The sequence below is a fragment of the Podarcis muralis genome, chromosome 6, assembly GCF_964188315.1.
Source record: "Podarcis muralis chromosome 6, rPodMur119.hap1.1, whole genome shotgun sequence".
Lineage (NCBI taxonomy): Eukaryota > Metazoa > Chordata > Lepidosauria > Squamata > Lacertidae > Podarcis > Podarcis muralis.
The window spans coordinates 36951721-36968949 of NC_135660.1; the positions used below are offsets into that span (position 1 = coordinate 36951721).

The 17229-nt window shown below is 42.6% G+C and overlaps 1 protein-coding gene across 7 annotated transcripts in view; it reads left to right on the forward strand.

Annotated features, from left to right (window-relative positions):
* The window catches only part of EPHB1 (EPH receptor B1), a 324932-nt gene that overhangs the window by 293722 nt on the left and 13981 nt on the right, over window positions 1–17229 (forward strand). For 3 of the 7 annotated variants that reach the window (XR_013393169.1, XR_013393166.1, XR_013393168.1), the window contains 3 exons: window positions 3827–4020; window positions 5621–5776; window positions 6846–8109. Coding sequence is in view for 3 of the 7 variants with exons in the window: in XM_028730892.2 (XP_028586725.2) it covers window positions 3827–4020; window positions 5621–5776 (350 nt within the window). In the remaining 4 variants the exon portion in view is untranslated. The remainder of the gene's footprint in view (window positions 1–3826; window positions 4021–5620; window positions 5777–6845; window positions 8110–17229) is intronic. The other 4 variants (XM_028730892.2, XM_028730889.2, XM_028730891.2 and 1 more) reach the window with 2 other exon arrangements.

A 17229-nucleotide genomic window follows, 5' to 3' on the forward strand; every position in this document is an offset into this window, starting at 1 on the left:
AGCCCGGCTTCAGCTGGGGAGGGCGGGATATAAATAAACTTTTATTATTATTATTATGAGAGACAGTTGAAAGAGCCAGGTATATTTAGTCTAGAGAAAATTAAGGGGAGGCATGATCATTGTCTTCAAATACTTGAAGCACATACATGCAGAACACAGCATAGGCTTGTTTTCTGTTGCTCTAGAGCAGGAATAGAAGCAATGGGTGGAGATTTTGGGAAAACCAATTTCAGCTAAACATTAGGAGAAAGTTCCTGAAGGTAAGAAATGTACAGCAGTGCAGCAGACTGCCATGGAAGGTGGGGAGTTCTCCGCTGGAGGTATTCAAGCAGAGTTTGGTTGCTGTAGTTTTAGGAGAGGGATGCTGTAGTTGCATCCTGCATTGAGCAGGGGTTGGACTAGAGGAACTCCGAGCTCCCTTCCAACACTCTTTGGAAAAGGTCCGTCTAATCTAGCATCCCATTCAAATGTCCATGATGCCCACCAGAAGAGCCCTCCCTCATTTTATGCTTCCAGCAGCTGTTACTCAGTGACTTGTGGCTTCTGAACACTGAGGTTCCATTTAGCTGGTGTGGTTAATAGCTCTTGAGAGAACCATCTCCTACAGTTTTCTCTCTCACAAAGCCACTTAAGCAGTGGCAGCCGCCACATGTTGTGACAGTGAATTCTAGGTGTTAACTATGCTTGGGCAAGATAGTGCTTCCTTATATATATTCTGAATACCTTGTTCATTCTAAATCTCTTGTCAATCAGTATTAACCCTGGTTCTTATATTGTGAGAAAAAGCAAGAAACCACATATTACTGCATTCTTATACTGTAAACCACCCTGTGATCTTTGGATAAAGAGTGGTATATAAATTTTAATAGTAATAATAATAATAATTCTCTTCATACTATTCATGATAAATGTCTGTTGTGTTAATTGATCTTACCTCCCCAAAAGAGCATTTCCTAGCCCTAAGGCTGTTCAGCAAGCACTTTCTTTTTAAGATCGAACAATCTTGCCTCACCTTGTTAGCTGTGCAGTGAACAACTGGCACATCCATTTCCCCTTCCACAGTGTGCTGTGTGCACAAAGAAGGATGTTTGTTAGCGGTGTCCACAATTGTATATTACAACATTGTAGAAGTGCAGTATGGAAGACAAGTCTCTCCTTAATCACACAGCCACACTGAGCCATGCAGTGACACCTTTTGTATCTGAGCACTGGGGCTGCCTGTTTTATCTACTGGTGATTTTCAGGCGGAAATGTTGGGAGTCAGTTCCAGTGCTGATGCATGCTGGGCCCTCGAGAAAGGCTGGGAAATGCTAGCTGTGAGGTGCAAACTCCAGCTTGCCATTCCCTTCTTCTTATTTTCCCTTGAACCTGTGCTGCAAAGAAAGAGTTTCGGAGATGAAAGAAGCTGAGAAGGGGAGAGGAGCAGAGGAAGAGGAGCCAGTGTGGTGGTAATTGGACACTAGGAACCTGGCAGGCCTTTGAAAATGTTCAGAGGGTTTATGAGCCAGGCACAGAGACTTGATGAAGTCCTGCACTCCAGCATGATAGGCAGAGATAATGAGAGTGGCGGCTGCTAACAGGGAAGGGACTACCTTTGTCTTGAAGCATCAGAACTCAAATTAACCTCTCAATGCCCTGCTTCCTTCAGAGAGAGGAATGTTTCCTTTGCTTCTTGTGCAGAGGGCACACACCTCTTCCTTTACTCCATATTAGTGTTCTGAACACTGGCTGGGAAAAAGAGCTCAATTTCTAAAGGAAAACGAGGGTGGGGAACATACCTTAGCCCAGGAGGGATAGAGCAGGGCGGCTCTGGGGGAGAGGCAACATTTTAGCTGGCTGAATCCAGTGCTAAATTTACCACATTCCAACCACCCAACAGTTTAATCCATATAACAACAGAGATTCTTTTCTAAGCCTTGTTGCCATTCCTGCTGTGGTTGAGCTTCACTAGTAGAGCACTATGGGAGGACCTGTTGAGAGTAAATTAGTAAGATGAGCCAAATGAGCTTCTTCTAAGCAGCAAGGGCAGGTAAACTGCTCCTCCTGTTATATATTTGAGTTTTTAGTTCACTCTGCTGGTTAGTGGGTGGGAATATCCTTTTGTTTTATTGTTAGTGTGCTGCCAGAATTTTCTGTCACTGTTATGGGATGACTTGTTTTTTGTTCTTTGTACCCCCCCCCCAATATATTGTATGGAATGTTATTGTTTCAATTCCATATAATGTATGGAATGTTATTGTTTATCTATCTATCTATCTATCTATCTATCTATCTATCTATCTACGTCTCTTGCCTACCGTTTAGGTAACAAGCAACATAAATAATAATAATAATAATAATAATAATAATAATAATAATAATAATAATAATATCACCACTGGCTGACCTGTGTGAAGTTAAACACTAACTTAGGACCAAGCTAGATAGGTATCACATGAGGGGCGCTTGGGTGCTTCTTTTTTCTATGCTAAATAGCAGCCACCAAGGGATACCAATCTAGATGGGAATGCTGGGGCTTAAACTTTTTCCCTCTGACATGATCCCAGTCTGGACTATATGCCTCATGACCAGTATTTGCATTCATACACACACACACTTTTGACTAGCGGGCATCCAACCTTGCTTCCTTTTGCTGCACCTTTTGGCTGCAAATAGAGCATTGGCATGCCTGGTGGGTGGAATGGGGACTGTTGCCCTTGACCTCATGTACGGAGGCAGACCACATCCACACTGATGAGCAGTACACTCTAGGTGGTAGGGGAAAGGGCTCAAGTGAATATTCAGCCTCTCAGCCTTGAAAAGGCCCTGACCATGACCAATTGTAGAGGAAGAGGATTGCCAGCTTGAATTGAATTTGCAGGACCTGCAACAAGCAATACAGCAAGCAGACTTAACATGGACACTGGTACCAGAGCCTGCAATAAACCCAGATGCCAACTTTGCTGCCACATACACCCAGACAACACCATCACTGGACCCAACAACATCAAACACACCATCTCAGGCCTATTTAATTGCTCATCTTCTAGACCCGGTCTTAATAGAGATATTGGATTCCTGTCTCATTACATATGCTAATCATCTGCATACTATCCCTTGCTTTTTCCTGTAGGACTAATTGCAGTCGTTAACAGTTGTCAACAGGTTTACCATACCCATTGAGTCAATCACCCATCTCCTACTACACTCCTGAGAAAAACTCCACCCTACCCTCCCACCATATATAAGGGTCTGGTGACTTCTGTTTCAGTGTATCTAAAGAAGTGTGCATGCACACAAAAGCTCATACCAAGAACAAACTTAGTTGGTCTCTAAGGTGCTACTGGACAATATATAGATATATAGATATAGATATAGATATAGATATAGATATAGATATAGATATAGATATAGATGATATAGATGATATAGATGATATAGATGATATAGATGATATAGATGATATGATATAGATATAGATATAGATATAGATATAGATATAGATATAGATATAGATATAGATGATATAGATATAGATATAGATATAGATATAGATATAGATAGACTGTGTCAGACCCACACGGCTACCTACCTGAATTTGCAGGCGCTGTTTAAAATGAATATGAAACCTCTTATTATTGGTCCTAATGAAAGGGTTTGGGCACACGCAGCAAGCGTCTAGGAGGTTTTTCCTTCAAGTTAAAATGTTATTCCCCACCCCCCATCCTTTGTTGCTGTTTTTTTTTTTTTTTTTTTTTACAAAAAAACACTGATGACCCTCCCAGGTTGTTTTTCTTAACGTTTGTATTTATCTCTTTAACTTACCGATGGACTTTTATTTTTGTAGGTAATTAATGCAATTGAACAAGACTACCGGCTCCCTCCTCCCATGGACTGCCCAGCTGCCCTCCACCAGCTTATGTTAGATTGCTGGCAGAAAGACCGCAACACCCGGCCACGCTTTGCTGAAATAGTTAACACCCTAGACAAAATGATCCGTAATCCAGCAAGCCTCAAAACTGTGGCTACCATCACCGCTGTGTAAGTTTCAAGCTGCCTTGCTGTGTAGTGGCTGAGGCCCTGAAAGCCATGTTTGGCATTGCAAGCAGAACTGCCAAGCAGCTTTTAAAAACAACAACAACAACAAAAACCTAAAACTTAGTTGATTAATAATCTCTCTTAAATTTTAAAATGATTAATTAGTCAGTTTTATTTAAATACATTTGCATATTTCCAAACACTTAATATATGGGTCTTTTAAAGGAGAGTGAGACAATTTGCTATTTTAATTAACAGAAACTACCACTTGTTGTTCTTGTTCATTCTATAGTACAGTTACATAACAAAACAAAACAGTAAATCATCAAAATAGAATCAAGTGTGCTCTTAAGTGAGTCCTGCCAATAAAAGTTCCTGTCAATTAAAGCATTGAATCAGCTCAAGCTTTAGAATATAACCTATTGGTTAAAGGTTGTGATTCAAAGCCAAAGAGAAGCAGAGAGGCCTGCATTGTGTTTACTGACTCCTAAAGTACTATTTCTGATTCCCCTGCCCGCAACTTCCCAGAAGAAAAGAAGGTGGCAGGAATGGCCCGAGCCATGTGAGTGTGCAGGCTGTGGAAGAGGAAATTAAAGCCACTGCATTCCTCCCTAGTTCTTTTGCTGCATCGAGTTAAGCCTGGACAAACCATGAGCTGTAAACCATGGGACCATCCTTGGTGACAGCTCATAGTCTGGGGAGAGCTAAACTATGAACCCAGGTTTGAGTGACATGCTCAGCCAAGTCGTGGCACCGCAACAAAATGACCAGAGAGGGGCAAAGCGGGTGGTATCTCTTCTCCAAGAACCTGTATGCTTCCATGGTCATGCTAAGCCATGGTTGGTTCAGTGTGGTGTGTAAACCAGACCACCATGTAGGAGCATCCAAGGACTCCATACCAAACACATTCCTCCTTGTCATCCCCACTCCCTCCAGATGAATCCTCAGTGGGGCAGGGAATGTCACTCTGGCTGCAGCCAATGCAGATGCCACAGATCCTCCAAGCCCAGGAAGTACAGCAACCAAATTAACTTTATACTGCCCAGAGCATCCAGAAACTCTATGTGGCCAATGGGACTGCCACCTTTCCATTGGAAGGTTATGGGTGGAGAAGCAGAGGTGTCCTCATTTGCATCAAACAGGCCATAGCCAGCACTGAAACACTTCTTGCACATCCAAAATTGGCCTATTGAGGATGCAGTTCTGACATAAGCTCCCTGGCATGCTAGTTTTGAATTTGCACGAAGAGGGCTTTGTTAAAAAAGAAAGAAAAAGTACAAGAGGGACTATTCAGACATTTGATCCTCATCCTTCCGCCTGAAGCAGGGTCATCTGGTAGCAGCATCAGGTGAGCCTGGTATTCCTGTGTTTTGCCTCATGGAAATGTGGGAAGGTGTATCTGGCACCACTGAGTGAATGGGATGGAAGAGAAGGTTGAATGAAGGTTGGAATTTGTCCAGGCACAGGACCAGGTAGGTTAGTGAGAGGAGAATAAGCGGAACCTCAATTACCCAATTTTTGCTCATACTGCCTTTGTTTTTCTTAACATAGTTCATAGTTAATGATTATTCCGCCCTGACCTATTGTTTGTCTCATGATCTAGGCCTTCTCAGCCACTGTTGGACCGCTCCATCCCTGATTTCACTGCCTTTACCTCAGTAGAAGATTGGCTCAGCGCCATCAAAATGAACCAGTACAGAGACAGCTTTCTGACTGCTGGATTCACGTCCCTTCAATTAGTTGCCCAAATGACATCAGAGTAAGTGGTGCCTTCTCATTCTCACTTCAGTTTTTAGCACACAGATTGAATGAGTGTTCTTACCTCAGTGATGAGAGAAGACGGAACCAGGGTTCAAGAATTCACTGGGCAGATTCTGGATCAGAGTAGAACTTCAGCACTGTGCTGACTTCCTGAAAACAGGCAATTTCCCCCCCCATTTTTTGTTTGGCCTTTGAAAATGAACCACTTCCTTTCTGACTTCATATGGAGTCTATTGCTGTGCTGTTTGTTTGTTTTTTCCTGTTGTTGTTTGGCATATTTAAATTCTGTTATTTCATGGATATTTTATTGTCGGGTATTATTTTAGTTTCTGAACTGCTTTTGAAATGAATGTGTGTGTGTGTACACACACACACACATTTTAAGTAAGTAAATATATAAGGAAGGGAAGCAGGTCTTAACTTGTAAGGCAAAATGTCTCCTCCCACAAGCTCTTTACCACTTTGCCTCCATTTCTCTTGGCCAGATTAATTTGCTCCCAGAATTCATTTGCGCTCCAAAACTTCCACATGTTCCTTGCTCCCACGCTAACCATTAGCTTCATTCATCATCAAAAGCTCTTCAACCAGTAAGCTATACTCTCGGGTATTCACCCACTCGCTGCCATCTTCCCAGTAGCCCTCCAGCTAGAGGTCAAGACACAATGAATCCATAGTGTTGGGTGTCTCTGATGTGGTGTCCCATCCCCCCCCCCCATTCAGGGATTGCAGCAGCTCCATAATCTTGAATGCAGAAGCCTAGTAAAGAGCATGTGGTTAGGCAGTTAGCATCTTTGCAGAAAGGGAAAATAGACTCCCTAATCCTTTTGTGCTCAAGTGTCCATTTGTTGTGGCTTTGAGAAAAGTAATATTTTTGGCTCATACACATATGCACATTCATTCCATGTTTTTCGTCAGCACCGATTGCTGATCTTTGGTTACCAGCCTATAGTTTCCTGTACTGCAGTTTGAATTTGCCAGGCCATGTATCATGTCCACATAGCCAAAGAAGAGACTTGGGACAAAGGTCTCCACTGCACGAGTATGATCCTGTCTCTTGTCTTTTGCAGAGATCTTCTAAGAATAGGGGTGACCTTAGCTGGACACCAGAAGAAGATCCTGAACAGTGTCCAGTCTATGAGAGTACAGATGAGCCAGTCGCCAACTTCGATGGCATGATGCTTCGTGTCTTCTTACAACAATGGGGGAAAAGAGGGGAGGACAGAGGAGGGTTGGATGTGGGAGGGGAGGCTAAGCCGACAAGACAGTGAGATGTTTGCAGAGGTTGGATTATCGTCTGAGAACTTTTAGGAGCTGCAGGCGAAGAGGACACAGGACTTGTTTCAACATGGCAACTTCCGTTTCTCTCCAACAGAAGCACACTTACTGATGCCATGGGAAGCAGCATATAAATAAGTATAAATATGTACAAACCATATATTTAAAAAAAAGCAGTGAAGACAAACCAATGTGTGTTGGGAGGAAAAAAGACTCTAATCCCACCACCAGTGAGCAGTAGTCAAGGGGCCGGTGGGGAGGAGAGAGATGCAACCCAGAGCAACCATCTTCAGCAATCATGTTCCTTTTCTTCTCTTCTTATGTTCTCCTGATGGAGTCCTTCTCACCCACCCATTTCCCTGTTTTGCTCATAAACCCTGGGGAATTTTCTTCAACAGTCTCTACAGCTACCTACTAGAATATCAAGGCATTGTTCCACCAGTTACCAAAGGACTTCACTGACCACTGCATGGGGGATCCAGAACAATCCAGTTAATGTCTTCATATTGAAGAAGAGATGTACCTTCAATAGAAAACCTTGTTTTTTTCTTTTGCTTGCATTTTTTTGCAAAAAGGGAAAAAAATCCTCATGGAAAAGAAGAGAGAGAGAAGGTGTTCCCGCGAGTGTGCGTGTGTGCGTCTGTATGTTGTCAACTTAACTGAGGAGTCACTCACTGCTTGTCCATAGCAGGAAAACAACCAAGTGGGACTGACGGATGATAAATTCACCACCTCTGGGGAAACTGGAGATTCAGTGGGGGAACAGAAGTGGTATGTTTTGCTTTCTGTCTAGATCAACTGCGCATGGAACGTGTAATAGGAAATGGGGGGAGAAAAGGGAAAGCAAAGGATTTCATAGGAGGAAGAAAGCAGAAGAGTGGACTATGCAACAAGGGTTTCGTGTAAAACTGTTACAGGATGCACAACTGTAGAGGCAACTGAACAGTAGAATCTAGCATCCCAGGGACCAACAGAGGAAGACTCGGGGATATTTAGTTTCCTTGTGTGGACCTAAGAATTTTGATATATATTCACTTTGGTTTCATGCCATCAGAGGTAGGTTCATGTGCTGCATCCATCTGTCTGTCCATCCCTTTCCTTTACTGCTTGTCTCTTATGTTTCTTTAACATTCTTTCATTTGGCCCTTTGCCCTCTATTTATTATCATTCTGATAACTTAGCTCATTTAAAGTAGACAACAAATTAGCTATACCTCACAGTATATAGAAGGAACAGTAGCCCTTCTTTAATCTGAAGAGTTTATGCAAATGACCCTGAGATTAAGAATCCTATGCTCTACCGACTGAGCTAGCCGGGCACTACAAGAGTTTATGCAAATGAATTGTCCCTTAATGAGGCTTTTAACTAGACTGTTATAATTGTACACTGTCACTTTTTAAGGGATGCAGCCAACTGTCAGCTTGCACTTCATTAAAAAAAAAATGGGTGCAGTCAGCTATTTTTTTCTAAAGCAAACCTGGATATGCAGCTGGCTTTCAGAATTGGAAGAGACCTAATGGATTAACTAGGCCAACCCCTGCCCTAAACAGCATCTTATAAATATAAGCATCTTCCATTGATGTCTGTCTGGGGGAGGGGGAATGTTTTAAGTTCAAAGGAAAATAATTCCACTACTTCACTAGACAACTGGCAGGTGGGTACATTATCTACATCGTCAGTGCATTGAGTCATACATATGTATGGTGCCCCAGTGTTATAAATTGTGATCCCATAGTATAATAAGGCTTCCTTCAGACACCACTTGTTTTATGTGATCTTTCACATAATATAAAGGCCACTTCTGAAAATATAGTGAAAAATTAGTGTTCATTTTCATGTTAATTACTTCTAGGGGAAAAAAGTGCTGTAATTTCCCTGCAGTTTTCATGGATCATGCCGACACAGCTCACATTATGAAATTTGGGGCGGTATTCTGGCATGCAGTTCTTTCTCACCATTTTCATGGGTGGATCATGGGGGAACAGAAGCCCTCATGTGCATAAAGGGTGGCAAGATATCTGATGCCACCCGCTGGTGTGAATAAAAATTAGCACAATATGGTGGTATGTTCCATTATGTATATTCCATAGTGCAACAGGTGATCCAGTTTAAAAAGAAGCGCTAGCATTATAACCAGCTAAACTAATGCCATAAACCACATCTGAATGTACCCTAAGATGCACATATACCATTGGTAGTAGTATCCATACCATCCATGTTTTCTTTTCTCTTAAAGGAGCTTTGCAGCTCTTCCACCAAATTTGTCTGCCGTGACCCTAATTCTAGACAGCTCTGTGAGAGTGTGTACATGCATGTGCCTAGTTCTGTATATTAATCACCAATGCATACAGGAGAAGTGTGTGTCACCTATTTAAATGGGAATTATTTTTCTGCAGGTAGGCAATGTTATTTTTAAAAGTGTTTGATAGCCCAGAATGTCTGAAAAGAGCTTCTCACCATCACAGAATTAAAGCTGAAAGGATATATTGATTTTCCTGGGCCAAATATGGAAGCATGTCATTTGCACCCATGCTCATTACACCTCTGTCATAATCCCATCTGTAGATTTGGGTGGGAGGGCAAGTGCATATGCAGCAAATGTAAGTGTAGTAGAATTATCCATCATCATCACCTCCAGGCTAATCTTTCCGTATAATATCTTGCATCTCTTCTTATATCACGGCATTCCACAGCTTCTTTTGCAGCATCACAGACGTCGCATAAATCAGCCACTGTGTTTACAGCTACTCTGGCCTCACCGTGGGAGCTATAAAACTTATTTATTCTAAAGCAGAGTTGAGTAATATTATGAAGGTTACCCTAATTCCCCCCTCCTCAAGCTCATGTTTCAGCAGCAGTCCACTTGGCAGCCCCAACTCACGCCCGGTGGGTTTGTGCTCCCTTCCCCTGGTTCCTCAGGATCTGCCACAAATCAAAGCAAGATGTTGAGTGGAATAGATCTTTTGTTCAGTAATGTTTGCTTTAGGGATATTCTGGAGTTGATGGAGCTCCATATTTGGGGTTGGGAAGGATTTCCCTCCACTCGCTTTGATTTGCTAATTTGAACATACTCAAATGCCTTGCAGTGAGTGTGACCATTTGGTCCATCTCACTCCTTACCTTCTAGTCAGGACCAGTGTGAGTTAAGTTAGCGGATGGCTTTAACATTTGAAAGAGAGATGGGTTAGGTGGCCTTTCTGACACTTTTCAGTGTTGTGACACTCTGAAAATGTGTAGCAAAGAGAGAAGGAAGGGTGATGGAGCACCAGCCAGTCTCTGGCAAATTACCACAAAAAAGAGAGACCTGAAGGCTTCTTTATATCACTGCCATCTGATTATTAGGAAAGTTCCCTGCAGCCCGGGTTAGAAGGAGATGCTAACAAGATGCAAAAGAATGATGTTTTATCTTGCAGGGCCTCCCCAGACAGGCAGTGGAAAAAAGCCCCTTGTTTAACAACACAAGGGAGTGTTCTTAGCCCTGTCTGATAGCCAGTCATGAATCCCTTCTGGAGTATTCAGCGCAAAAATCTGTATTCAAGTATGTTGTCAAACCAAATACAACATGCATAGAAAAGGTGTATTCTGAATATTAATCCTCTAAACCAGTCCATTGATATTCATGCAAGGTGGGTTGAAGGAGCTTTTGTGCTCATTTCTTATGACTTTTGCTTTTATTAGGATAAATCCAAAGGTGTGAAAAGCACGACAATGATGACTCAAGCTATAAATACGCCGTTCTACCTATCTGGCAATATTGCTCCTAATTTAATGCGAGTTTGTCATATTCTTCCATGCCTCTGAAAGCTTGCTTGGCATCACTTGTGAAGTTTGTTAGCCTTGCACAGACAGAACTGAACAGCTAGCTACCTGAGTGGTTATTTTTAGTAGCACCTGGTGGCCACAGGAAAATGCCTGTCCGTTTTGGCTCTCGGCTCATGATGAGCTGGTTGTGCACACTCTTGTCTATGCCGTGGGCACTCTGTGGAATGCAGAGATGACTGGGAGGCTGACAAAGTGGGTGAGAATGCTCCATCAATGCAAGGATTTCTGCTTCTGCAATGGAAGGTTATCTCCATCTCCTGCCCCTGTGCACCCCTAAATGGGTTCTAGGGGTTCCCTTGACCCTCTGGAGAAGATTTCCAAAGGTTGCATGGTGTGGGGAGGGAGGGCGGGTTGGAGAAGCCCATTCTGCAAGTGGAAACTCTTGAACTGACAGGACTGCTTAGTTGAATACTGTCCAAAATGCCCCATTCCAACAGTATTCTGCAGAGCTGAGGGCTAGGAAGCAAGTAGAGAAATGGCGAGAGAGCAACCAGCAGAAGGTTTGCAGATGATTTCTTTGAACACTACTCACAGCTCATTATTGAGCCTACTCAGTGGCTGTGATGTCAGCAAAGAAAGTTCTTTTCTATTCCTATTGCCTTCTCATAGTACCATCCAGTGAAGCTTTTCCAGGTGGTTCAGGGACGTCTGCCATTTGGCTTTGATGGCCCTGTTCAGAGGCCAGCTGTGACATGTTTGCAAAGCACTTTAAGGATCATAATTGCTCATATCCTTGGTGACATGGATGTGAAAATGGAATCAGGTCTGTCTATGGAAGTGTCCACTTTTGAGGATGGAGACAGTTAAAATGCACTTGTATTTTACCCAGAAAAAGTGCATTGAAAAGTATATATTGGGGAAACACAAAGAAAAATGTCTTCAATAATGCATATACTGTACTGTATAATAAGGCATACTATTTGAATGTGCACTTTTCATTTAATCTTTTGAAAGATCCATATACAAAATGGTATAGAATGGATGTATGATTGAGTGCCAGTGAAAATGAAATGGGATGGACTTAGGCTGCTCTGTCCATCCTTAGTCATGGCATTCTGCATTTGTTTGCTGCTCTGTGTGTCATCTGGAGAAAGACCATTGGAATTGACTTCTCAGTGCTCCCTTCCTGCACTGTAAAACAGGGGTATCAGGACTGTTCTCCAGATGTTGTTGAACAACTCCCATCATCCTAGGCTAACATGGCCAAAGATTAGGGAAGATGGAATTTCTAGTATAACAGCAACAAATGAAGTACAGTGGTACCTCGGGTTAAGTACTTAATTCGTTTCGGAGGTCCGTTCTTAACCTGAAACTGTTCTTAACCTGAAGCACCACATTAGCTAATGGGGCCTCCTGCTGCTGCTGTGCCGCCAGAGCATGATTTCTGTTCTCATCCTGAAGCAAAGTTCTTAACCTGAAGCACTATTTTTGAGTTAGCGGAGTCTGCAACCTGAAGCGTATGTAACCTGAAGCGTATGTAACCTGAGGTACCACTGTACACCACATTGACTTCCCCTGTCTACAAATAAGCCATTAGTCTAATTTGCAGATACAGTACTTTTTCTCTCTAGTATTATTTATATTTGTCACCTATGGTCACCTCACCCACCACCCAGGTCATATTTTTGTATACCACCCTTTGATCATTTTCTGAGGTAACACCTAATCAGTAATCATTGCCATCTACATTTCTGAAAACTATGGAAATTTGCTCTCCATTTCAGGTCCTTGGACTTAGGAAGATATGGTCACTTTCCCTAGCTTCCTATTCTTCTTTCGTCTTTCTTGTTTGGGGAACCCTAGCATTACTTTCCACTCCCTGGTTTCCACACCCAAAGCTGTTCTTTTCTTGGTCTGCAGCTTTCTCCACTCGCTGTTTATCAATTTATCTATTTGTCGATCTCACCTTTCTCTTTATTTCCTGTGACTGAGTGTGTCTTGTTCTCCCTTGTTCTCAGCCATGTCTTTAAATCTATGAAATGGTTTTCAATTGTCAGCTTCATCCCTACATTTCTATGGCAACGGCAAATTCCCGTCCTACTCCTCTCTCCCCACCCACCCCAGCCCGGCCGGGCCCTCCTCCAATGTAGTGGATAAGCTGTGAGAATGCTGACAAGCTGTTGAGCACCAGGTAATTTATCTCCTAAAGCAGACAGCTGTGGCAAAAGGAAGAAGGGAGAGCAGGGCCGAGAGGTTGGGAGGGAGGCAGCCAGGAGGGGGTTGCCCTGCCAAGATGGGGGCGGGAGGGAGGTCACAGAACAAAGGTTTGCAAGGGCTGGTGTTTGCAAACAAGGGAGAATGAGCAGGGAAAGGTGCTAAAATGCCCCTTACAGATATGGGCAGATGGTGCAATGTTTGCTAAATGGCTGTTTGCAATTCCACTGAGTGCTGCAGAGCCATAACCATAGCTCCGGGGTAGGGGCAACAGACCTGGCAGAGCTGTGGCACACTGGGGCACTGACCCGGGATGCATTAAGTGGCACTTGAGGCTGGAACACCTGGTACCTTTGCCATTTAGCCACAAGTATGCACCTGAGTTGCAGGGTTTCTCCCTCATCCTGAGTGCCCACCCTCCCTCCCGGCAAATGCCTGGGCTGCTCTAGTGCGTTTTCTGCTTCCCTGTATCCCCCCCCCCCCTTTGTGTTCTATGATCCAGAGAAGGCCAAGTGATGGGAGGGTTACAAAGGAGGGGGGAGGCTGCTTTGTGATAACAGTAATTCAAATGGGGATGACAGAGTGCATAGCTGGTAGCCAAGGGAAGTCAATCGCTTTCATATCGAAGATAATAAATACTGCAGGAAGGGAGAGAGGAGTCCATATGCATAGTATTATTATGCGCCTCTTTATAAATAAAGGAAATATATTTTATGCTCTTTAATGACCTTCAAATTAACAGCTCTTTGAAAGCACTTATGTATATTTAATTTGAAATGGTGCTGAAAGCCTGAGTGGGGATCGCAGCGAAAGCAGCAGGCAGCCAGTTTTTAAATAAGAGTAAACTCGGGCCATTATTTCTCAGCCTGTCAGCTTTCCCTGGATTTAATGTACCAATTTTTAAAAGAGAAAACCTTTTCTTTCCTCCTTTGTGCTTTAAAGCTCTCCAGGATCCTTCTTTGCAGGCTACAGCAGCAGCTTAGGACTATATTTAATTGTTCCCCCCTTTCTTTTTCTGCTTTGTATCGCATCTCTTGAGTAACAGCTTTCACTGATGGGTCACTCTTAGGTATACAAAGGATTAGGCTCCCCAGTGACCTGGATAGTGTGTGCTAGTTTATGATTACCAATGTGTCATCGTGGGATTATTTCCTGCAGCATGTTGTGCAACTAGCCTGGTGCACGACATCCATGACCTACAAGTCATCAGGTACTTTGTGCTGTGGAGACTTGTGTTATTTATGCCCTTGCTGTAGACAGGAGGGAGGGATCCAATGCCTGATGCATACAGAAGCTTTCAATTATTGCCTTTGAACAGAAACACTCTGAATATGTATAGGCATTTCTTACCATACTCATCGAACTGGGGTAGCCAAAGTGGTGGTCCAGATATTGTGGACTACAGTTCCCATTATCCTGAACCATTGGCCATGTTGTGTTGGCTGGAGCTGATGGGAATTGTTGTAGAGGGAACACATTGGCTGTCCCTGTCATAGAACATTTCTTCTTGCAAGTAGAATCAGGAAGCTCCAGAGTTTTGATCAGGGGTTGGGAACCTCTAGCCCATGGGCCTAATTCGGTGCACTAACCTCTCCAATTGGGCTGGGAGATCATTTTGGCCAAGCTCACCTGCCTGACATCTGATGACACCAGGTGTGGGGCATGTAAAGACCTGGATTAGCCTTAAGGGGTTTTCAGGTACTGCTGATCAGTTCTACATTCTAAAACTCTCCACAATTGGTCTTGCGGCAAGAAGAAGTCACCTGATGTCATTGTGATGTCAGGTGATTAACAGGTGAGCGGGACCCCTCAGCTATCAGTTTGACCCATGGGGATGGGAGATATAACGATCTCACCCATTGGGTAGAGTAACCCATGAATGTAATTGTGGAGAGTTTTGATTTCTATATTATGCACACCTTCCCTTTTTTAATTCCCTTATGAAAGGACAATTTTCATTCATGGGTAGAGAATGAATGGGGTGAGAAATGGCTATTATTGTTTTTTTGTGGAATTTCTCTCCTAGTACAGATATTTTCATAATCTGTAAATTATCATAACTTTTTTCTTCATACCATTGTTTCCATCAAACATCTGGGCTGAAATAAAGTAGTAGGATTTGAGGAAGGCTGGCATGAACAGTTTCCTATTTATGTTGAAATATAAACCAGAAGCCAAAGGTTGGTTTTTAATCAATGTGATCTTCAGATCTTACTTTACCAGCTCCCATCCACCTTTCCCCCTCTGTTTGGACTGTCTCTTGAATTTTATTCCTTTCACAGATCTGCCCTTCTGGTCATATCCTCATTTCCTACCTTTTTTCAGACTCTTATATTTCTGTGTGTTTCCCCCAGTCCACTGTATCTCTCCCCCTCGCCACCCTTGACCTTTTGCCTTCCCAGTTCCTGTTTCTTCTGTTCCTACTTCACTAGACCATCAAGTGAAACAAGAGCAGCCTAGCTATACTTACTAAGGGTTCAGCCACACCGGAGGCAATTTGACTACAGTGTTATCACTAAGTTCTACCAGGAACAGTTTGAGGGAAATAGCCTTCTCTTGGGGCTCCAAGAGCTGCAGGTGTAGATCTATATAGGCATATATATATCTGAGATCCAGCACCCTTAAGAGCTGGTTGCAGATCAAAGACAAGCACATGCAGAATGATTGCTGTTTCCTATTCATTCCTTTGCATCCATTAAACATGTCCCCAAAATCTGCACAATGATGTCTTGAGTACCATATCCTCCTTCCCCTTTTAAACCTGCTAACCTTGGTAGTGTTGCACCTATTTTCTCACTATGTGCGAACAATGCATTGGTTATATATTTCAGTAGTTTCTTTCTGAGCAGAGTTGGGCAAGAAGTTAGAGAATTAGTTTTTTTTAAATCCCATCAGAAGTATTGCTTTTATTTTTTTATAATTGCAAATAGTTTTCTTCCAGGATCATGAGAACTTGGTCTGCAACAGACAGATGCACAACCCGACTGTTTCCTGTCGTCACAAGGTATAATCGGGCAGACTTCCCACTATTTGGAGGGATAATGTTTGCAATACAATGTGTTGGCAGAGAAACTGGAGGGTGTAGCTGATTCTGATGCTGTAGGAGTTTTCCAGCTGGCAGGGACAAGGAACACAGAGCATCATTTATGCATTATGGTTTTGGGTGAATTACTATGATTACTGCTGCTGATTTGCAACTGCAAGCTACACATTTGCAATTTGAGAAAGCAAGGTAGATTCTCCCTTTGATCTGTAAATGCTCCTAATAAGTTTTAACTACAATGTGTTCACTTGGAAAGCTGTCAAATCTTAGGGCTTCCTTTTAAAAATTCATCTTTCTAACTGTAGCGAATGAATCTTAATGTGAACCAGCTCCCTGCTCTGGGCCTATTTTTGTGTTTCGGTAGCAGGCAAATCAATTTGTAAAATGCAAAAGGCTTTACTTTTCTGATCATAGGTTAAATCACAACTCGTGCTGTGCAACTAGGCATTTTGCATCTGCTTCCCCTCTAAAGCTCTGAGTGAGCAAAAGAAGACGATCTACATAGATGTTCTTCATTTGCATGTCATAATCTGATTTGGGGGCTCACTTTCACAAGAACTTGCCAAGATGGAAACTTTCCAGTAACAGCCTGGCAGCCTTCCAAATTATTTTGAACAGTGGATGGAAATTTACAGAAGACTCCCTAGACCTTGAAGCAGAAAATTTGTTGTCAAAAAGTCATAAAAATAGTAAGAAAACTAGTCCCTGTACTCCTCTACTCCATATTTAATTGCTTGTAAACAACAATACTCTTTGCTGAGAGGTGGGGGATCAAAAGAAAGAGGTGGAAAGGAGATTCTCCCAGTCAATGGTGCATGAATAACGAATCACCACAATTATACATATTCAAGCTTTTCCTATCACCACTTCTCTCTTTTAGGTCCTTCTCTTTCTCTCCTCCCACCAGGTGATATTCATCTATGGATTACTCATAGGATAGGAGATCCACTACAATCAATGAACATGACTAACTTTGGTTCTTCAATTTTTAGTAGACCTACTCTGAGTAAAACTTAGTTGAATACCATCCAATAAACTTTTAGCTGTTAAACCTAACCCTTATTCAGAAACACTCAAGATTAGCTTCAAGTGGGCATATTTAGAACCTGCAAATGCTTATTTTGTAAACCACTTTGAGGTGGTTTTTGTTTTTTTTA